The following is a 23,593-nucleotide window of genomic DNA, read 5'->3' as shown; positions in this document are numbered from 1 at the left end:
TCCTCCTTCCAGATTACACGGTGTAGTAACGCAAGAGACCGAAATATGAACATTTACTACAGTGAATACCTCAAATATTATAAACATTCTAAATCAGTGCTGTCCAACGTTCTTATGTACTCGGGCACAGTTCATTGATGGAGGTGCGGGCGCCACCACACTACTACTACTACTACTACTAATAATAATAATAATAATAATAATAATAATAAACAATAATAATAATAAAATTTTTCGATAATATTTAACAGTACTCAGACGTTCAAAAATGTCTCTTGTCTTACAATTTTAATTAATATTAAAAATCGGCTCAGTTATATGTGATTACGGAGGGCGGCAGAAAAATATACCACGGGCGCCGCGTTGGACAGGGCAAAGTTGAAAAGGAGTGGCGATAGAGCATCTCCTTGTTTTAGACCATTCTGGATAGGAAATTTATCAGACAAATGTTTACCTACACGGACTTTACTATACGTTTCGTTTAAACACATTTTAATCAACCTAACTGGGTTCATGGGTACCCCAAGCTCCATGAGAATATTGTAGAATAGGCTTTCTTGAAGTCTATGAGTAGCTGATGTACTGTCTCATCCTGAGAACGGAAACAGATCCAATTTCCGAAACATTATGCTTTCTAGTTTGTAGAATACCGGACGATGGACAAAATCCAAAAACCCAGTAATTCTATACTGGTTTCTTGCTTACTTGTCTTCGATTCTTGGAAACGACCTTGATAGTTTGGGTACTGACTACAGAACAAAAATGAAACTCCTCTGACCGGTAGAGCAGGTTTCGACGAAACCAAATTTTGCTTTTGGGCCTGTAGTATGCTTGCTGTTATTTCACTGAATATAGCTACTACTTAAGCAGTTTTATTTAAGGAGGCGGCCTCCATACATTAGCGAAATTCATTCGAAATCTTATGGGCAATTCGCCATTTTGTTGTTTTGGTGGGCTTATTTAGGGGTTCCTATTCGACCGCCTTTGTGGTCTAGTGGTCAGAGTTCCTGGCTACAGATCCAGAGGTCCGGGTTCGATTCACTGCGCTGCCAGATTTTCTGAGGAGTAGTGGGTCTGTAACGGGGTCCCTCATGAGGATGATTGAATGAATGTATAAGGGATGGGCCTTCTCGTCCCTTGCACAGCGAACTACAATGATCTATTGTGCTTGCCTCATGAGGATAATTGAGGAGACATTTCAAGGAAATAGCGGCTCCGGTATAGAGAACCGAGATTAACGGCCGTGGGGATCCGTTGCGCTAACCTCTCGACACTCTCTATCCTCTAAAATTGGCACTAACTTCGCCGACAGGCGGCGGTCGCTCGGTCGGTATAGTTTGCTTGCGGACTACAGGCCACAGAATATGTTTTGAGTGTTCGTATTGTTCAGGCACTGACCCTTGACGGATAAACTTTCAAATATCAATAGGATCCTCACAGTCATTCAACTGTTGACGAGGATCAGATCCACACGCATCCATATACATATATACATACATATACATATATAAACGGCATTAAAAAAACAATTTGTTCGTAATCCGGGAGGAAGGGGCTGAAAACGCGTAAATGAGTGAGAAACTCTTCCCCTCCCACAAGATCGCAGTAACTTTTCACATAGACTTACACTCCGCGTGTGAGGAAATGCTCAGTCCGTAAAGCTATGGGCTGGATGGAGGAACAGTTCGATTCCCGGCAGGGACAAGAGATTTTTCTCTACTCCACAGCTTCTAGATCAGCTCTGGGACCCACCCAGTCTCCTACCAATAAGTACCGGGAGCCCTTTATCTGAGGATAAAGTGCCAAGGTGGAACTATACCTTCACTCCCCCATAAGTCTTCATGGCATCATCATCATCACCATGGATTAGGTCATACATGGTCTGTTCCGACCACTTGAAGAGCACGCTGGTCTCTCCGCCTTAACTGTGGGCTTCCTACATTTCCTTTTCTTTTTGGATTTTGTGTTAAAATATTCTTGAGAAAGTCTTCATGACGTGGCAATTAATTAATTAAACGCGGGGACAACTTTACCTTGTTTGTCTATAAATGTCGTCAATTAAGAATCCATCCGGTTCCTTTCTTCTGTTTATTTAACGTCAAATTGAAAATGTGCGTGTTGGTGGCCTGCAGCACCCGAGTCTAATGACGAGATTGTCATCTTAGTGCCCAGCCAAGCTGGCAGCTGCTTTTATCAGATATCTTCTCTACATTACCAACAAGGGCGATCCCGACGTGAGCTGAGGCACCAGGTGACATAGCTATCAAGTTTACTGAGGCATCTAAACACCCTCTCACGTCATGCTTTAGGTATAAGGGTACCTTTATATTAATTTGTGCAATTTTCAATTGCTTCGCTTTACAAACTTGATTTGTAAACTAGCTCTGAGATAGGCTGATAAAATGAGGAATCGTAGGGCTATGCTAGGATAGTAAGATGTCTTTTCCAAGTTAGAATCATAAATGAGATTGTCACGTGTATGAGTGACTATAGACGGTTTTTGAATTAGTAATTGGATTCATTGAACCCTTACAGACCGTAACTACAAGTAACTATAGCGCTATTGCTAATTCACGCACTCTGCATTTTCCGTGTTCACAAGAGCCATCCACTGGTCTCTATCCCGAGTCAAATCAATCGAGTCCACTTCTCCCTGTCCTATCTCCCTAAGAACTATTTTCTTAGTATCCTTCCTCATATTTCTAGGTCTTCGTATTGGTTTCTTCCTTCTGGATATCCCACCAAAATCCTGTATGCATTCCTGTTCTCTTCATGCATGTTACATGCTCTGCCAATCTCATTTCCCTTGACATGGTTATTGTATTTACACTTGGAATAGAGCACAAGTTATGAAGCTCCTCATTATGGAGTTTTCTCCAAGTTTTATTCCACACATTTTCAGATTCGGTATTGACTCATCCTGTCATCTAGAGCTAGAAGAGGAATGTAGTACTGATGCCAGATTATTATTTCAACTTGAAACTGCGATGCGTCCAGTCGAGCAGTTGCAGCAATCGAAGTGCATGCCGTAATGTTTAGCAGAACAGTGCTCCCAGATAACACATACTTGTACACCTGGCAATGCGCTCACCTAACAAGCGACTTTCGGCCAGTGCAGTTTCAAGACGGACAGCTCTGAGCGGTGAGACGAGGGTATTACATCACGACCAGAGAGTAGATGGAGGTAAGCACACCACTTGATGCCCCGGCATATTTGTCTCCCGGCAGAGAGTGTCCAGTAGCCCACTTGCTTAATAGGAGGCTGGGTGGGCCCCAAAGTCGGTCTGGACGTATCAAAAATTAAATTGAAACATTTGTCGAGTTATTCTTGTCGGTTTATCAAATCGTAAATGGCCAATTTGGATAGGTTTCGTTGAATTAGAAGACGGTATATAATTATGTAAAAAAAAAAAGGTATCCCTGCAACTGGCCGTGGAGGTCCATAAGTTTGTGAGAAGCCAAGGCTCTCAAATTGTCTAGACAGTCGGCTCACAGATTGCGACGAGGTTGTCAGCCTTACGCGCCGGCCGCTCTTTATCTCCAGGAAGATTCCTGGTACTCATTTCTGTTAGAGGCTTAGTCGACCACAGGGGCATAGTGCGACTGGAAGGATTAGGTCAATTGAAAAATCCAGTGATCTCAGGGAATAGAACCCGCGACCTTCTGGGTTGTAGCACAGTGCCTCAACCAACTGTGATACCGCGTGGCCCTTTTGCTTATGTGCATGTTATTTTGTATGCGTGTTATGTCTTTTTCAAGCCTGAGTATTTCTCACGTATTTGCACAGGTGGCAGCCCTGTGTAGGAAACTGTGTCATCTGAAGGACAATGATGCAGCTTATTTCACCTGTTTAATGGAAGTAGGAAGTAAGGAGATAAAGGCATGAATAGGGAAGGAAGGCAGAAAGACGTGACGGATGAAGTTACGAAATAAATTATTCTCTAATGAATTTCAGCTGGATATTCTTCTAGTAGTGATAGTGTGGCATGTAGACCAGTTGCTAGGTAACGACGGAAAAATAAGGAGGCGAATAACAGCCGTTGCTAGGTTATGGTCGCAACAGTTTCGTAACACGCAACACTAAGAAGCGGTGTTGTCTACGCGGTCTGTGCGATAGTAACAACAGAAGAAATGTGAGAGATGTGTTTTCTCTGCGGTCCTTATCGAGGCTAAATAACAAGGAGTAGCTACGATTACGAGAGAATCTTGAGACGGTAGTTAGAAAAGTAGGATTTATTTATGAGACAGTCGCCGACAAGTAAGGACGTGAACACGGAAGCTGAGGAAGCTACTGCATTGGAAGCCGTTACCAGGCGACAACCGGTGAAGATACAGCGGACTGAATATACTTCATGCGTGCTGTATTGAATTTTCAGAGAGTGCGTGAATTAGTAATAGCGCTAAAATTACTTGTAGTTACGAGCTGTATGTGTAAGTGTTATAATCATACCGATTACCAATCCAATCCCCGTCTATAGTCACACTCCATATACGTTACAATATGATGAATGTATTACTGTCATGCACTTGTAGAGAATCATCGTTCAATCATCCAATAACTGATTTTACGAAGTTGGCGTTGCTGCAGAATTGCATGGCTTTCAAGTTGACTGGCACTGGAGTTTCTGCAAAGCTGGAAGCGGCCTTTTCATTGTTGGTACTTATCCTGCATTGACCATAAGTCGCTCCTACCCAGAAGGTCGGACAGGCGCTACAACCCTCACAGTCTTGGACAAACCCCGCGTCAGAAGGGTCGTCCTTCGCGTGCTATGGTGGTTCTGTGCTCTCCTTGAAAGCGACCGAAATATCCGAAGGAACTGCTCAGGTATACAGGAATTCTGTTCAGTCGGTTCGAGGCAGCGCCATCGATGGGTGAAGCATTGGAATTTGAACCTGAGTTTTCAATTGTTTCAGTGAGGAAAGATATCAGGATGGCTGGAGCAATGACAGAGGAAGAAAAAGAAGAGAGGGAAGAATTAGAAGAAGCACAGACACCAAAGGAAAATGGTAAGTTAATTAATTATATACCAAGTAGTTAGAAATATTCATCCAAGATATTTTCATGTTGGAAGAAGAAATGTTTTCCCGGAGAAAAATAATATTCTGATTGTTTACACCATTCACAGAAGTCTTTGTTTCTGTTACGTAACACTAATTGTGTTCGGGAGCGACACTGACAAATCAAATTCGCATAAATGAAGAAATGAAGAGCAGATTCAATTCAGGTAATGTTTGCTAGTACTCAGATCATTACGTTTTGTCTTCTTGTCTGCTAACTAAAACCGTAAAGATTAAAATATACAGGGCTATAATTTTGTCTGCAGTTTTATATAGGTATAAAGCTTGGTCTTCTCTTTACCAAATTAAAACGCTGATTGGAACTTTAAGGTAATGATGCTCAGGAGAATGTCAGAGCATGAGAGAGAAGAGGTAACAGGAGGCTGAAGAAAATTTCATACTGAATTTCTTTTAATTTATACTTCTCGCCAGCTACTATTAAAATGATCAAATCAAGCAAGATGAGAGGTAGTTAAGTAGCTGAGCAACTATTAGCTTTCCAAAGAGTCAGCTCCATGAAGTTCGTTGTTTAATTGTAAACGATTACTTATTTTTGTAATGTGTTTCTCGGAAAAGAAGTGTTACATCCTGCTTGTGCTAATATGTGAACAGTTTAGTGTCCAGGCCACTGGCTGGACGACCAGAGAAAGTGGGTTCTGTTCAAGGCAGGTTCTGAGATTTTTCTCTCTTCCACAGTGTCCAGACCTGCTCTGGGTTTCAACCCCGCTCTCTATCCAATGAATATTGGGAGAAATTTCCCTGGGTTTTAAAGCAATCAGTGCGTGGAAATGGTCACCTTCATATAGTCCCGAGATTAAGAAAGCATGGAACTGTTCATCCACTCCTGCGTGCATCATCTTAATGCTGTAATGTTTAATGAAGCACAGGGATATAACGTTACCCCTGCATTTCATGTCTTTCAGTCCTCCTCAAGTGAGAAAGACCTAATTGAGCCGTTGGTTTATTCTTTCCCCCTTTGGCACTACTGCCCCAGTGGGCCTAGGCCTGCCTCCACGAAATTCTCCGTTCATTTCGGTTTTTCTAGATCTTACACATTCGGTAGGACTCCTTGGGCTGGTGATCAGCTCGTCGCAAGGCCTCTACCTGTACACAAACACAGAAAAACGCACATACACAAACTAAACATCCATGCCCTGAGTGGGATTCGAACCCACGATCCTGGTTTCCAAGCGAGCATAGACAGTACATGCCTTAGACCACACAATATATTTAAATCTAAGAGGGAGGAAGTAACAGGAGGCTGGAGAAGATTACGTAACCAAGAGCGCCTTAATTTGTCCTCGTCGAAAAATCATATAAAACTCTTCAAATTTGGCAGGATAAGACGGGATATGGATCGCCTCTGTGGTCTAGTGGTCAGAGTTCCTAGCTAAAGAGCCAGAGGTCCGGGTTCGATTCCCGGCACTACCAGATTTTCTGAGAAGTAGTGGATCTGGAACGGGGTCCATTCAGCCTCGTGAGGACAATCGAGGAGCTATTTTAAGGAAATAGCGGCTCCGGTCTAGAAAACCGAAATTAACGGCCGTGGGGATTCGTTACGCGCTGACTAAGAGACGCCCTCTACCCCCCGAAAGTTGACACTAACTTCGCCGACAAGCGGCTGTTGCTTGGTCGGTATAGTTAGCTTGCGGACTGCACGCTATGGAGTTTCTTTTGTAAGAAGGAATATGTTACGGTAAAAATGAGAAGCCAACTTTTTGAGAAGCTAATAGTAGACCACCTAGTCGAGAAAGCCGCTAGTGTTTTTGATACCCAAAGTTTTATTGCCGTGTTCGCAAGTAACCCATGGAAAGATGAGAAATGCACACGCAATTTTAGCCTGACGACCTGATGGGTAAAATCGTGCTTGGAAAACCTAGGTGGAGATAAAAGGATATTAAAATTTATGTTGAAAGAACAAGATTAGAGGGCGTGGACTGGATTCATATGGCTCAAGATAAGAACCGGTGACGGGCTGTGTGAACACGGTATCGAAACTTAGGGTTCCGTAAACGACGAAAAATATATCCACTGGCTGAGCGAGTATCGGTCTCTGCTCAATTGAGTTGCGTGTGATAACCGGGGCTTGTCTGATGTCCCCGAAATCTACAAGTAGAAATAAAATTAAAAAAAAAATCAAACTGTAAACGAACTATACCGACTGAGCGACCGCCGCTTGTCGGCGAAGTTAGTGCCAACTTTTGCGGATAGAGGGTGTCACGTGATCAGTGCAGCGAATCCCCACGGCCGTTAATTTCGGTTTTATAGACCGGAGCAGCTATGTCCTTGAAATAGCTCCTCAGTTATCCTTCCGAGGCTGAGTGGACCCCGTTGCAGAACCTGCTTCTCAGAAAATGCGGTAGCGTTGGGAATGCAACCCCGGACCTCTGGATCTGTATCCAGGTACTCTGATCACTAGACCACAAAGGGGGTCATAGAAGTCGAACTAAGGAAATTGAAGTGTGACCTCTCTCTAATGTGAGAATCCAGAAAGCCCTATAAATGGTTTACAGAGAAATGAACACGGATGATATTGGGGTGCGTGACAAACGAATGAACATTTAGAGAAAGTGGTGTGCAGATGGAAGCACAGCAGAAACGTACGAAGTGTGATTCTTTTTTTCAATAAGAGAACTTTTCTGAATGGGAGACGTGAGACATTGTTGTGCTTGAAGTACTTTACCTTCTGCAACACTTCATCCAGTATTAGGCGAAACTATTCTTATCCTAAAGCTCAAATAAAAATAACAGTCTATTCACGGCATATAGCAGAAATATGGCTTATCAGATATTTTCAGTTAATTCTAAATTACCTGTCATCTGCCTCTGTTATTAGTTAAACGATTTTCATATTTTTGCAACAATTTGTTTTCCATTTCACGGCGGTAACAACGAAGATTAGTATCGTCTGAAACATAACGTGGTTCAAACTTATACATCTTTACTGACGTATTCTAGAAACATGTTGCCCCTCTTCTACCCTGAAGATGGAGGTAGCACGTTCTTCCTAAACATTGAAACAAAAATCAAGCCCTAAAAGATTGTGACAATGGTATATTAATATAATTATTGTGCTTCTGGACATTATTCATAGTTTTGTTTTTATTTAAAACACAAAGTTTCGGAGACTGCATTCTGTCTCCGTCTTCAGGTGGGACATACGTAGGGACTAGTTATGTCGATTGGGCCCAACTGCACAAGGCCTACCTAAAGACCGAGACAGAATCCAATCTCCGAAACGTGTTTTTAAATAAAAGCAGTAAGATGAATAATATTCAGAAACACAGTAATTGTGTCTAGCAATTTACACGACGTCACATCCTAAATAGAAACAGCAATTGCCTTAGAAATTTTGAAGTTTATTTACCCATCACCTGATCCCTCAGGGCACTGGTCTGAGTGGGAACTTAATCCTGTTTTTAAACATTTCATAATTTTAATGTATACCTAATTAGTGCAACACTTTGCAAAGGGAAAATATACCTTAACATGGCATGTTCATACGAGTACTTCCGTGGTCTGTGGCCCCACACTTTATCATGGGCCTATTAAGACTGATTTTCCTCTGAATAATACGTAAGCATTCAGTTCGTATCTCACATGAAACACATGACGCTACAAAGACCAACCATTTAATGCTGTTCAAGGAAGTAAATATGATTTGTGGAAACGATAGGATACACACAGAAGACACTGTGTGCACTTTAAACAAAAGGTAGGTTTATGAAGGGTTAATCTGTTCAGTTTGAGGGTACTGTCGCATGTACATTTCCTGAACCGTGCGTAGTGCTGAGTAATGGACGTGTCAGATCATAAGGACCGTACCCGAACAGATATTGATCATTTGGCACTCAATCCGAGGAAAGAGAGGGAACTTCCATCTCCCAGCAAACATGGCTACGCTGTCATTTGAGCGGCCATTACGCCTGCAGGCAAACCGGAGAGCTAGTCATAATTTTAGGCACAAGAGATGACTGTGGTCGCGGTGCAGGGACCAAGAAGGCCCACCCCTTATACAGTCATTGATTAGTCATAATTTAGCCTCCAAATATCTGGCATTTTACAGGAGTTTGTTAAAAATATGTATCGCTGAAAAATTAGTCAAATATGACAGTAATTTAGTAACTTATAATCGACTCATTCCACGCTTGAGTTTATTAAAAATGATTTTCCCCGACAGACATATGTTTCTTTCCAACAAAGTGTTTCGGTTCCTCATTGGACCTACATCAGGGAAATAAGACAATAAAAATACCAGTAAAATTACAGATAATGGCTGGGAAGTTAAGCCCTAATATGTAAGTTACAGCATAGGCTGCTGGAGCCTCAGTACAAGCTAAAAGAGGAAATCTAGAATGCATCTGGCTCCTACTTGCCTGGAAAATCTGAAACAAAATTATGACAATAGAAGACTTAATAGAACATACTGTAACATACAATATTTATTATGTTATGGGTTTGGATTGATAACATTTTAGGTTTATAAGAGTAAACGTTGCCATCATTTCGGATGTTACATTTGCAGTCCGAGTACTAATTCTACTTGCTCTCGTTTTAATTGAGATTCCTTTGCTGGTTTAGTTGCCTGATATTAGCAATACAACTTCCGAGAAAGAATGTTTTACAAAGAAAAGTGATAATACGCACAAAGAAAATTTTCAAAATGAGTTGAAATCTAACAAACTGGATTTAACTATGAAGAAAGCAGTCTTCTGGGATTTGGCACCGTGTATATGTGGTGTTAACCGACGTTTCGGAGGAACGTATCGCCTCCATCTTCAGGGTAGAAGAAAAAATACAAGAAATCTGCAAGCGAAGAGACGGTGAGAAGATGGAGGCGATACGTTCCTCCGAAACGTCGGTTAACACCACATATACACGGTGCCAAATCCCAGAAGACTGCTTTCTTCATAGTCACAGCCGTGAAAGCCTCAAATCTTACATGGATTTAACTAGCTCCATGGAGCTGAGTTTTTCTTGAGAAGCTGCCAGTCGCTCAGTTACTCAAGAATTTCCCCAAATGTTATGGATCCCAATTATGCCCTTCACTGTGCCAGATCAATCCAGTCCATACCGCCCCATCTTATCTTTCATCTACGATCCATTTTGATACTATTCTCTCACCTATAAAATATCTAAGTCTTCAGTGGTCTCTTCTAGCGTTCCCACCAGAACCCTGTAAGTATTCCTGGTCTCCCCATGCGTGCTACATGACCTGCCAATCTCCAATCACCAAAATAAATTCCCCAACGGTTTTATCCATTACACAGAATTCTGAAGACCGCATTTTTCGCTGTGTAACTTATTCTCTTTCTCGTGTTAAGCTGCATTTAATGTACAGAAACGGTATAAGGTGGCGTGTTAATTTGAAATCTTGGCAAATACATAAAAGGTAAGTTGTCCTTGGGTCTCACGTCAAGGAGGATAAGATGGGCGGGCCATGAGACACGTTTGAGAGAGAAAAGAAATGCATGTAGGGTTTTGGCGTTAAAGCTGAGGAAAAGAACAACAGGAAACCTCAAACGTAGGTGGGAGGATAATATTACGGCGTATAGAACCGTTGCTGAGCAGCAACTGTACACAACGGCCGTTGCTAGGTAACGCCTGCAACATATACGCACGCAACAACGGAACAACAGGTTTATACAACCCGTTTCTAAGCAACAGCTCGACAAACGCGTTTCCATGGCAACGGACACAAACACGACAATAGAAGCACGGTGTTCTCTATGTGATCCGTGCCCAGATATTATAAGCAGGACAGTTTGAAGCAACGAAGGAGTGGTTTGTTGTCAGAATTTCGGTTGAGTGAAGTGACTGGTTGGTGAGAGTTCAGTTGTCAGTTTGACTTCAGCCTGTGAAGAGAAGAGTAGGAGGTTGGTGCGAAATAGCCACCAGCCTGGGACCCAGTTTGTTGAGTTGTCAATTGTCAGTTCCGCATGGGCGGCTGTGACAAGAGGATCTGAGTACGGGAAGCAGAAGAATCTCCCAAGGTAGAAGCCGTTACCAGGAAATGGCTAATGAAGATGGTAGTAGACTGAGGGCACTAATTTGTGTGTGTCAATGATCTGGAAGTGTAGTTCCGAGTTGTGTGATTAGGTCAAGGAGGACAAGATGGACTGCACATGTAGCAAGCAGTAGCTTAGAAACCTACATGTACGTAGGAGGACAGTGTTGAAACAGGCCTTGAAGGAACAAACCGCGAGGATGTGGAGTGGATTCGGGAAAGGGACCAGTGACGAGGTGCATAAAAGAAGTGGCATTTGTTGATTACCTGAGCCACTGCTAGCTTCTCAAAATTGATTTTGCTCCATTTAAATTACATAGAAGCGATCTGAGCCGGGGAGTGACTGTCTTCATTTTGCAAGTTCGTAATGCTGTCACCAGGTAAGTTCAGCTTTCGCTGCCAGACTCTGTACGCATGCGCCAATGTGTTCTACTCTGAATCAGAAACACATTACCTGCAGCAAAGAACAAAGTACGAGTATCTCTGAGTTAACATTTCTAGAAGCTAAGAATGGTGGAGCTATAGTTTCACTCCCCCATGCGTCTGCATGCCATGGTTTTAAATTACTAAACCCTAGGGATAAATTTACATATATATACTTTAATGGTGGGAAAGCCAGAAGGAAGAAGACGACTAGGAATACCAAGACGTAGGTGGGTGGACAATATTAAAATGGATCTCAGAGAAATAGGATGGGTTGATATGGATTGCATTGATCAGGCTTAGTATAGGGACCGCTGGAGGGCTCTTGTGCACACGGTAATAAACCTTCGGGTTCCATAAAAAATGCTGAGAAGTTCTTGAGTAGGTGCACAATTGGCAGCTTCTCAAGAAGGGCTCAGCTCCATGAATGATGACCGATTATCTTGCAGTTTTACATAGCAAGAGGCAAGGAATGCAGGGCCAAAAAGATCTTGCATGGACAATTTTCAGTTGATAAACCCTTATCCAACTCTTTGGGTTTATGTCGTGTTTTAGACTTTATTTCAAACACGAATGCCACTGAAATTGTTCCCATGGATTGGCTATGTTCACGTCTTCGAGTTGTGACGTTTCCTCCTTCACCGCAGTTCCCCTCATTCCCCTCCAGCCATCTATCCAAGCTATTGGCAGGAATGTCCGATAACATTTATGCAATTTAATATTGAACTTTAATTCAGCAAACATTTTCATTCTGTGGGTGTCTCGGAGTACTTGAAGAAACTAAGTGTACTCTGCCGTGCTGTTTTACTCCCATTCTTGACAAATTTGAGACCTCTTCCGCATCATGAGGAAAACACATGTTTAATTGATTACATTTTTATTTTCCTATCTCTTTGCCGTAGTGCCATGTCGGTTTTGGAGCCCATACGGTGCAGACTGAAGCTTCTAGTTCTAGAGTAAGTGGAGCTTGACGTCTACTCCACCCAACCCCCTGAATTGCGTGACTACCTTCCTGTATGCTTATTTATTTACTGTTTCTATTTCTTAAGTCGATGAATAGATTTAACGGCAAGTCACGTGTTTTTATCTTTTATTCCGGTGTATTCGCTTTTATTTGTGCGAATCCAATGACAGATCATATCATCCCTCAATTCCTTAGGCTGTATGACTGAAATCTTACAGGCGGCGTGTATGAGAGCGTAGATATGTCTCGTACTAAGAGAACTTCACATTTGCAGTGTTCGTTAGCGTCTTTTGCTGCAGTACATATTTAAAATCCATATAGCAATTTGTGGCTTTCTAGATACATGGTACCACTTTTTACATCTTATAGTAATTTCATAAAGGAGCCGGGTTAGCGTAGTCGGTATAGCAATTGGCTACGGACTGGGTGTCTGAGGGGTTGAAGGTCGAGTCCCGGTAGGGATAAGAATTTTCTCTTCTCTATGTCCAGACCGGCTCTGGGGTTCACCCAAACTCCTACATAATGGATACCGCATGCTCTTTCCCGAGGATAAACCGGCCGGGGCGTGCAGCTGACCACTCTCCACCTAATGCCTTGGTCAGGAAAATCTGGATTTATACATCCACTCCCCCATACACCTTCATGGCGTAGTGCTTAATTACTTAAGCATAGGGACAACTTTACCTTTTATAGTAATTTCAGATAACGTCATGGAGTAAATAGTAACGTAAATTTCCTTTGTTATACTTGCAGATACTAACAAGCAAGAACGACGTATGTCAAATGGTTCACATACAAGGAATATATTTTTCGATAGTATTTATAATTTTAACCTACTTAATAACATAGGACTAATGATTATACTAAGATCTACAACAATCGTAGAGCAAGTTCCTTTTGTCCAACCTCTGACGATGGCCTCGAAGGGCCGTAACATGTAAGGTTAATTACTGAGTTATTGTTTGCACTGGAAGGTTTGTTATTGCAGAATTTAACATAGAACTTTTAAGATCAAATTTCTGGTTTTACACAAAATTTTTGTTGAGTTTTTTTAGTGATTTTGACATCCAATTACCTTCTATGACACCAAAAACATAATGAAGAATGACTTTTGGACCATACCGTAAAACACGCACGCACATACAAACACACACATAGTTGGTGGTAAGGCCTCGTTGAGCAATAAAAATAGAGGGGTAATTTTACACGTCAAGAGATCAGTTGTACACAGGTTTGGTTGTATAAAATATTTCTCCACTTTTTATGTATTTTATGCAGGTATACGAGCCTTGCTGAATAGGACCTCAGCCTATTCTATCGGCATTTTGTCGCTTCACAAAGAAAGCTAATAAAAATATAGTGATAAAAAAGCATCAAAACCCTAATAGTTAACCTTGCCAGCTCCCTTAAAAGGGGAGAAACCGAACAAGGTCGGTGTAAAAATGAGCGTGAAGTGAGTAAACAGGTGGAGAATGAGTGTCAGCCCATTCATCAGGCACAAAAAACAGAGCCGTGTTCCTATACTCAACCCGAACAATTGAAAAAATAACCGGACGAAATGGAAAGCAATTGGTCGCGTTGTAGGTGATGTAAGTGAACACTAGGGATCGTAGCTGAATGTGTAAACAAATTCATGCCTGGATGTTCCATTATTTTAGTAGTTAAATAGCATACAGCATGAAGAAAGTCGTCTTCTGGGTTTAGGCACCGTGTATTCTTCGTTTTGGCTTTTTTTTGACGTTTCGGAGGAACGTGGCGCCTCCATCTTCAGAGCAGTTCCTCCGAAACGTCAAAAAAAAGGCCAAAACGAAGAATACACGGTGCCTAAACCCAGAAGACGACTTTCTTCATTGTCATCGCCGTGAAAACCTCAAAACTTACGTAGCATACAGCACATTTGAATCTGGATTACTGAAGTATTTCAGCGTTATGCACCTTTTCAGGATACTTTAGAATTAAAATCTGGAATGGCTGTTCAACTGGGTGCGTGTGTGGTTAATATGTAATGGTCCTACTGTAGAATCCAAGAATAACGTTTAATTACACAGCAGAACAATCTTCGAAGTTTCATTTCGATAATATACATGAAATAAGCAGATTTTACTCAGTCATATATGTTAATCGCATAAGATGAGAGTTTGAACGTTGTAACGCGCAGTTTATTATTCTATGAAAGACACAAAATAAATCTCTGAAGGAATTTGAAATGACTTTACTTAAATGAAATTAAACCTATAATCATTAATGAAGCGTTTTTTTTACATTGCGATTAAAACAATTATAATAACAATGGAAAATTACGAAGAATACACTATTTTGTTTAAGAACTGAATATACGAAACTATTAACTGATGAAAGTTTTTGTGCGCGGATTTGGAATCAGTTACATTGTCCATAATATATGCTACGTTTTTTAAAACACAATTTGGCTGTTTTGAAGGCTGTCTTTATGTTAGTGTTTTTGAATAGTTTTATGATTTTTCGTATGTAATTTCCTGTATAAGTAGAAGTGACCCATTTTGTTCCTTCTCGTCTTTATTATCCGGGTTACCCATCTTTCGCTTAAGTTTGTTATATAGATGTGTGATGTCTTCCTTTCTAGAGCCATTATTTAGTGTTATATTAATAATAGTATTTAATTCTTGTTTCTAGCATTTTCCTCAAGGGGTAGTGTAAGAAGTCTGTGTATCCAATTTTTGTTCTTTAGGGTGGCATGATTTATTATTTATTGTTATGTCTGTCGTCGTGGGTTTTCTGTATATTTCCATTGCTATTTGTCCGTGTCTATTAAATATATTTAAGTCCAGGTAAGCTAAATTTTTTAAACACTTTAAAAGTTTTAATACCAGGAAGGCTGCTGTGATTGTGGAAAGTTGAATATTGTGTACATTGTATATTCCACGCATTATGTGTGTATGTAATTTAGCAATCAGAACACCTATTGTGATGGTGGTTTCCGAATGAGTATTTATGTTCCCTCTGAAGATGATCCGTAAGTGTATGTGTGCCTCTCTCTCTCTGAAGTCTCAATTCTGAGACAGTAAATTATGGTCGCGAGTCCCAAGGGACTTGGACCCGAGAAAGACTGCCCTGGCAAGAGCCAGCAGCATATACAAAAGACAGACCCGTCCTCTTGTCAGAGAAGGCGCCCCATAGAAACAAGACCGTAACTGTCAAACGATAATAATTAATATCTGGGGGCTCGACACCAAGACTTACTGATTGACTGACCGTCAGTCACAATGTAACTCTGACTCTGACTGACTCTGACTCTGGCTAGATAGACACGTATGAACGAGACAGTTGGAGTCAGTATATAGTGGAAGCAGTAATTGTGATACCGCTTGTGATAATAATTGTAAAGTGTGTGAGTGTAGAGGTGAAGCAGAATAAATGTCCGCTGCATCCTTGACGGTGTGAAGTTATTTGTCGCGTGACATACCCAACACGTGACAATATCAATGTTGATGAATGTTACAAATTCGACAAATAGTTTATGAGTTATATTACCTTTGGTTTCATACTTCCGGCTGATTTTTTGTTACGCAAATTACCTTTCCGCTCGTTTATTTTGTTCAACGAGTGGGCGTCTTTGACAGCCGGAAGCTATGCACGTTAAGATGTCGCCTCACATGTCCGTGAGGACTGGGGGTACGTGTTTTCCGACATCCACACAATTTATTATTGTCTGCTGTTGGTTAAGGAGAAAGAACTTTTTTCTATAGAAATATACTTTTATAATCGTCCAAGAAACGAAAAGTGAAAGGACAGCTTCCCAAAATTAATTTAAAAGTTTTATGGCATCATAAAATGGCGGTTCAATCCATTATGGCGGTTCGGTTCCTAGCTTTCAAAAAAGTTTCCATATTAGAACTTGTGTGTGTGTGTGTGTGTTGTGAGGGCGAGGGAGAAAAAGAGGGGGAATAAAAGAGGAGGAGCAGGTGTGATATTGATTATGTCTCGATTGTGACGTCAAAATATCCGACATGTTGATTGGTCCGTTACCAACAGGGATGCAATAAGTCAATAATGGCTTTGCTTTTATACCAATGCTCATAAAAGGACACATTATCGTCTGAAGTGGCTGCAAATCATTTGCAGTAACCTTAGAAATAGAAAGAAGATTTTGAAATGATTTTGTGGATTTTAAGAGCTATGTAATGTTTCATTATAATAAATATGTGTTTGTAGTTGATCTGCGGAAAATTGATGTTAATAATTTCCTCTGAAATTTAAAGCAGTCACCTCAAACGTGTTCTCTGTTTCCTGTAATCAAAATATATTTATTTACGAGAGTCAAGTAAGTAAAGGTATCCCTGTAATACCCCGTGGAGGCCCATAGGGTTGTGAGATGTTGAGGTTCCCACATTTTCTAGACAATCGGCTCATAAATAGAGGCAAGGTTGTCAGCGTTACGCGCCGGCCGCCCTTTACCCTCAAGAATATTCCAAGAATATTCCTGGTACTCATTTCTGTTCGAGGCTGAGTCGACCCCCAAGGCCATAGTGCGGCTGGAAAGATTAGGTAAATTGAAAAAAAATCCAGCGACCTCATTGGGACTTAAACCCGCGACCTTCCGGCTTGTAGCATAGTACCTCAACCAACTAGGCCACCGCGTGCCCCCGTTTATGACAGTAACACAGTAATTATTAATTTAATATAAGATCACCGCTGACTACACTTTTTATAATGTAAATATTTATGTATGTTGACTATCAGTTACCATCATGGCACACACTTTGTCTGAATCTTTATAATTATATTATATGGACCGGAACGTTCCTCACTTTGTGTGCAGTGTTTAAAGAAGAAGAAAATTATTAATTTTGACCTTTAGGATATGACGTTTTAGAGTCCGGTAGAAATGTACCAGTATTTTTAAAGAGTCAGCTGCATGCGTCTCATTTTACTCTGAAAACTGAAGCATACAGTTCCCCCGAAACTCCATCGAACTAAAGAGCGTCACATCTCAGAAGGGCGTAATTTAAACTGGGCATGTTAGCTAATGTGTAAATATTTAGGGGATGTTAATATTAGGGGCGTTCGGGAACTTGTGGAGCGCCCGTTAATGTCCGACACGTCCGTCCGTCCGTCCGTCCATACGCATGAAGCAACTGCAGAACTTCTGCAGAGATGTTCGTAACGCCTTAATGCTGGAGCATTTCATGAAGGATTGTCGAGCAGTTTCAATTTTCATTTCTATCTGACGAGTTTAATGACTCGTTTACGTAAAGACGTAACTGGAACTTGCGCGTCTAGCTAAATATTTATCGGAGATAAATGTTGCAAAAAAAAAAAGTAGACAAAACGAATTTTATTTCCAATATATTTTCCCCATATTTCATATCGTGGAATTTATTAAATTTTTTGACACGGCCAATTATGTTGAATTCGGACACATTGAATGTAAACGTGCTCTGTTGGACCAAAATAAAAAAAAACTCCTTGATATTAGTCCGCTAGCGAACTATACCGACCGAGCGACACCCTCTATCCGCAAAAGTAGGCTCTGTTGGACACATTCCGAAAATGACTTGCTAATAATTTCGGATGAGAGAGCGAAAAATATTTCGTTGAAGTTCGTAGAGAAAAATGAAACATCTTAATTAATATCCAGCACAATATTTTTGCTTGCTAATAATTTCGGATATCAGAGCGAAAAATATTTCGTAGAAGTTCGCAGAGAAAAATGAAACATCTTAATATCCAGCACAATATTTTTGCAGGTTTCTCCCTTTATTAAATAAGTAGACATAGGCAATGAACATATCAGAATAGTTATACTGCTCGTAAATCTAATTACATGTGTTTTGAATGTATGAGGGGTAGGCCTCCTCGGCCCTTGCACCGCGACCTACAGTGGTCTATTGTGCTTATTTACATGTGTTAATGTATCTTGATATTATTCCCTAAAAACAATTATAACACTGAAATTTACCGTCTTCTGGGACGTGACGCTATCTAGTCTGGTGGAACGTTGCGAAAATTTCGGAGGAATCCTCTGCCACCTTATTCAGGTTGAAGGCGGAAGCGACAGGTTGCTCCTAAATGTCTGCACGTAGGTGTCACGTCACAGAATACAATGTATGTAATGTTCAGAAAGTGTTTTCGTATATGGGCCGAGTAATGGGCGATCTTCAGGTCCTTCATGGTTTTCTTCAGTTCGTATATGCTCATTCCCAGACAGTGTCTTGAACAGGTCTCGGTAGCTCCTTCCAGTGCTTGTAAATTCTTTGTTCTCTAATGACCTTGCTGTTCTATGCTGCAGAGTCTGAGGTTCTTATAGCACCGAAAAATAAACCTGAAATCTTCACGATTGTCAACGTGAGAATTGAACTGTCGATTAGGCTCATAGCATTGTAGCCTATACATATCATGAATACAAAAATGTTAGAGAGAAAGATTTGTTTATTTCACTTCTTACAGTTTTGGAACACTCAGAAGTTGACCCATCATAGAACAATCTGTAGCATCAGAACTCTTTGTCTTCTACGGTGTGACTCCCATAGTCCAGTAGAAGCTCACCGATTTTTCGGAGGAATATACTGTCTCTATCATCAGGGTCGAAGTTTATTTTTCTTTCTTACAAGATGGAACTGAGTCTACTCGGCACTGCGGACGCTGTACCAGCCCCAAATGAAGACGTGGAGCAATCGGCTGAATGCGAATTAGCAGGGGAAACCGGAGTATTAGGCGAAAGACCTGCCCCAGTGTCACTTTGTCCACCACAAATCCCACATGACCGGACTCGGCCTCGAAACCAGGCTGCCGCGGTGGGAAGCCTGAGCTATGGCACGGCCCGGGCCGAAGAGTATTTTTTGTATTGCTAGTGGGGTGGGACTAAGTCCCTTGTACTGCGGCCCTTTCTGGCCTAGTGTACCAGCCCCAGAAGATAGGTGAGGGTGATTGTGGAGCAGTTGGTGGAATGAAGATTGGCAGGGAAACCGAAGTACTCGGAGAAAACCTGCCCCAGCACCACTTTGTCCACCACAAATCCCACTTTACCAGACCCGGAATCAAACCCGGGCCGCCGCGGTGGGAAGCCAGCGACTAACCGCTTGAGCTATGGCGCGGCCCTAAGGGCCGAAGAGTAAGTCAATGAAGTATGTAGTCAGAAGCAGGTGATAAGTACAGCGAACCGAAGCGTCGGTGAACTCCTACTAGACTACACGGAGTCACATCCTAGACGTCAGTACCTCTAGAACCTCAAATCCAGTAGTTGTAGACCTAGTCAATAGCAGCTTCTGAATTATTTGTATTTCAGTACTTGACTATTATTTGCGGATTGCTCTGTACTTCACTTGGAATGTCTGTGGAGGATCCCTACATGTAAACACACGAACAAGATGAGTTAAAAGCGTAGTTCACAACACCCCGACTATTCTGCAGTGCGTTGTTTGCTAACATGCTGCTCTTCCGATGAAGAGTTGTATCGTGTGTACAGCGCGAAGAGAACTTCCTTCGGCCTGTAAGCCAATAAGAAGCTAACACGGTATCGTCTGTCGCCGATGTTTTGTTTACATTAGCTCCATGGACATTCCGAACAGAGTACTCTCGAAGTGGACCGGGGGACCATGCCTATGTTCTTTATGGTTGCCCTTTTAATACACCTCAGCCGGTATAGCGACGGGCTACGGGCTGGATGGCCAGGGTTGGATTCCCGGCGGAAGCAGGTAAATTTTCTCAATACACAACGTCCAGTCCGGCTCTGGGGACCACCCAGCCTCCTATCCAATGGGTAACAGGAGGTTCTTTACCTGGGGATAAAGCGATCGGAGCCTGAAGCTGACTACTTACCTCCATCTAGTTCAGTGGTCAAGAATAATGAAATTATAACTCCACTCCCCCGTACTTCTTCATGGTGTGGTGCTTAAATAATTAAGAACATGAACAAATTTGCTTGTACCTTTTTCCGTCACAACAACACGTGAATAATTGGGACACTAGATCGTCCCATAGGCCTTTGTGTCTTCATTACAGACCCAAAATGTTAATGCTGTTTAAGGAAACAACAGTGGTTTGTTCCGAGAATCATACGAAAAATATTTTTTCCCCCTTTGGCGCTATAGCCCCAATTTGGGCCTTGGCCTACCTCCATGAAACTCTCCGTTTCACTTGGGTTTACTGGATCTTAGATATTCGGTAGGACTCCTTGGGCAGGTGATCATCTCGTCGCAAGGCCACTTACCTATACACAAACAAAAACACTAAACATCCATGCCCTGAGTAGGATTCGAACTCACGATCCCGGCTTCGAAGCGAGCCAAGACAGTACATGCCTTAGACCGCTCGGCTACCGTGACCGGCTATGCGAAACAAATACCTTAGTCTAAATACACTTTTTGGGTAGAATTTAGACTTTTTAGACTTTAAAGTAGGTAGTAACCAGACTATTGATTCGCTAAAAGGGTTAATGGAATTGCGTATCTTTTAAATTTATGATAATTCTGTGTGGTTTCCATTTTATATTCTAGCAACACCGCCATCTTAGTTATTTCTGCAGTAAAAATTTAAAATAATATAAAGATGAAAATTTTGCAATAATATAACCGTCAGTGTTTCTCCGTCAGCCTATCAACGAAGTTTAGAAATCAGTGGGCCCACGAAACATAGACAATGGGGAAACATGTTTAAGGTGGACACATCACTTTACCATAAACGTCACTTCCATTTCAAACTAAGCGTAACCTGAGGAGTATGTTGGTCTTTTTTTTTATTATTATTTCAAGCAAGTGTACTGTTTGTGCTTGTCTCCTGGCGGGTTCCTTTTTACCCTCGAACAAACATCTGGCATCCCGCCTCGCCTGTGTTCAGCCCTACAGCCCTACACTTCATTAGGAAAGTATTTCAAGAATGCGCTGCCGATATTTTGGAAGCCGTTCTCACGATAGATTCGTTGTTTGGCAACGGCGCTTTCTTATCAACTGAATACTACGCACAAAAATCTCTTCCTTCTCTATCCACACCGTTTTGTACAGCTACGGAAAGTGAAAGGGAAGATAGGTGAAGCTATCCCTGTAACATGCCGGGCATATTTATTCCGTTAGTTACTACGGGCTGGACGACGAAGTGGTCAGATTTGGAGTCCTGGTGGGGGCAGAGATTTTCATTTCTCTATGTGGTCCAGACCGGCTCTGTTATCCGTGCAGCCCCTTATCCAAAAAGGCACCGGGAGTTCTTTCCCGGGGATAAAACGGCCGAGACGTGTAGCTAACCAGTCATCTCCAGCTAGTGCCGAAATCAAGAAAATGTTGGTGTATACATGCATTCCCAATAAGTCTTCACCTCCTAGTACTTATTCAGTTAAGCATAGGAGGACCTTTACCTTTACTACCTTTACTACGCCGATTAAAGACGAAGTGTAAAAAGTAAAAGTAAAAAAAAAAAGTAAGGTCCCTGTAACAAGACGTGAAGGCCCATAGGGTTGTGAGACGATGAGGGTCCTACATTATCTAGACAATCGACTCAAAGATGGAAGTTAGATTGTCAGCCTTAAGCTCCGGCCGCGCGTTACTCCCCAGGAAAATAATTTAATTAATTCCTGGTACTCATTTCTGTTAGAGCCTGAGTCGACCCCAGGGCCATAGTGCGGCTGGAAGGATTAGGTCAATTGAAAAAAATCCACCTCATCGGGACTTAAACCCGTGACCTTCCGGCTTGTAGCATAGTGCTCAACCAACTACTCTACCGCGTGCCCCCTAAGGACGAAGTGTACCTTTGGAATATAAAACTGTTACAAATATTTATTGAGAAAGGGTGTATTCTTTTCTTATGCCAAGGGGAAAGTAATTCATGCGTCACCAGACTCAATATTTCGAGCTGTCATAGACATGTGTCGGTTTTTTACCTGTTTTATAGGAGGCATATGACGCCTATATTTCCAGACGACGCGAAGCTTCCTTTCGCGCCATGCTACTATTTTCTTAGCAGGGAAGGAAGTCACCGTGAGGGTGGCTTGAATAACCCATTATGCACCTGGCTATTGGGGTGGTGATAGGGGTGTACAATGTTCTTTTATGTCACCAAGTAGGCTATATTCTTACCACGTTTGCAGTTAGAGATAAATCATGGCATTCTCTCATTTACTCACTCTTGGAGCTGAGCCCTTCTGGAGAAGCCGCCAATTCTGCAGCTACTCAAGAATTTCCTAACATTTTATGGAATCCGATGGTTCATTACCGTGTTCACAAGAGTCCTTCATTGGCCCCAATCCTGAGCCAGATCAACCATATCCATACATCCAATCCTATCTCATTCATATGCGCCTTGGTCTTTCCAGTGGTCTCTTTCCTTCTGGCTTTTCACCAATATCCTATATGCATTTCTCCACTCCCCCATTCGTGCTACATACCCTGCCCGCTTCATTCTCCTTGACTTGATCATTCTAATTATACTTGGATAAGAGTAAAAGTTATGACGCTACTCAGTTTTCTCCTCCGCGGTTTTCTTAAACCTCCTGTCACTTCATCTCTCTTCCGTCAAAATACTCTCAACACCCTGTTCTCAAACAGTCAGTCTGTGTTCCTCCATTAATGTCAGAAACCAAGTTTCACACCCGTAAAGAACCACAGGCAAGATTGTAGTTTTGTATAGTCTAATTTTTATGTTTTTGGACAGCAGACGAGAAGACTAGGGGTTCTGGACTGAATGGTAGCAAGCATTACCCGAGTTCAGAAAACCGTGGTGTTGTATAGCTGAAATCATTAATTTGATTTTGTTAAAATAATCGTAGTAGATTGTATTCGCGAATAAACTGGGAGTATCAAAAATTCAGGAAAGATGTTTAGTGTCCAGTTCAGAATCTCTCTTGATCCCGTGATAAAGGTAAATTTGTCCCCGTGCTTAACCAATTAAGCACCAGGCCAAGCAGGCATATGGGGAGCGGATATATAGACCCACATTTTCTTGACCTCGGCACCAGTTGTAGGTAAGTGGTGAGCTTCACACCCCAGGCACTTTACCACCGAGGAAAGAACCCCCGGTACCCATTGAATAGGAGACTGGGTGGGCCCCAGTGCCAGTCTGGACGTCGCGAAGAAGAGACAATTCTTGACACTAAGGTAACTCGAACACTGACCCCTCAGTCGTCCAGCGCTTAGCCAGTCACTATACCGACTGAGCTATCCCGGCTCCTCCTGATC

General features: G+C 41.9%; 1 protein-coding gene across 5 annotated transcripts in view; it reads left to right on the top strand.

Annotated features, from left to right (window-relative positions):
* LOC111865698 (protein lin-28 homolog) overlaps window positions 1–23,593 on the top strand; it is an 89,526-nt gene that overhangs the window by 14,391 nt on the left and 51,542 nt on the right. For 2 of the 5 annotated variants that reach the window (XM_033751926.1, XM_033751927.1), the window contains exons 3-5: window positions 2,903–3,184; window positions 4,574–4,825; window positions 4,915–5,007. In XM_033751926.1, the coding sequence (XP_033607817.1) occupies window positions 3,082–3,184; window positions 4,574–4,825; window positions 4,915–5,007 (448 nt within the window). In that variant the 5' untranslated portion in view covers window positions 2,903–3,081. The remainder of the gene's footprint in view (window positions 1–2,902; window positions 3,185–4,573; window positions 4,826–4,914; window positions 5,008–23,593) is intronic. The other 3 variants (XM_033751930.1, XM_033751929.1, XM_033751928.1) reach the window with 2 other exon arrangements.

This window comes from Cryptotermes secundus, unplaced genomic scaffold, assembly GCF_002891405.2.
Source record: "Cryptotermes secundus unplaced genomic scaffold, Csec_1.0 scaffold19, whole genome shotgun sequence".
Taxonomy (NCBI): domain Eukaryota; kingdom Metazoa; phylum Arthropoda; class Insecta; order Blattodea; family Kalotermitidae; genus Cryptotermes; species Cryptotermes secundus.
This window is presented reverse-complemented; position numbering and strand designations above follow the sequence as displayed.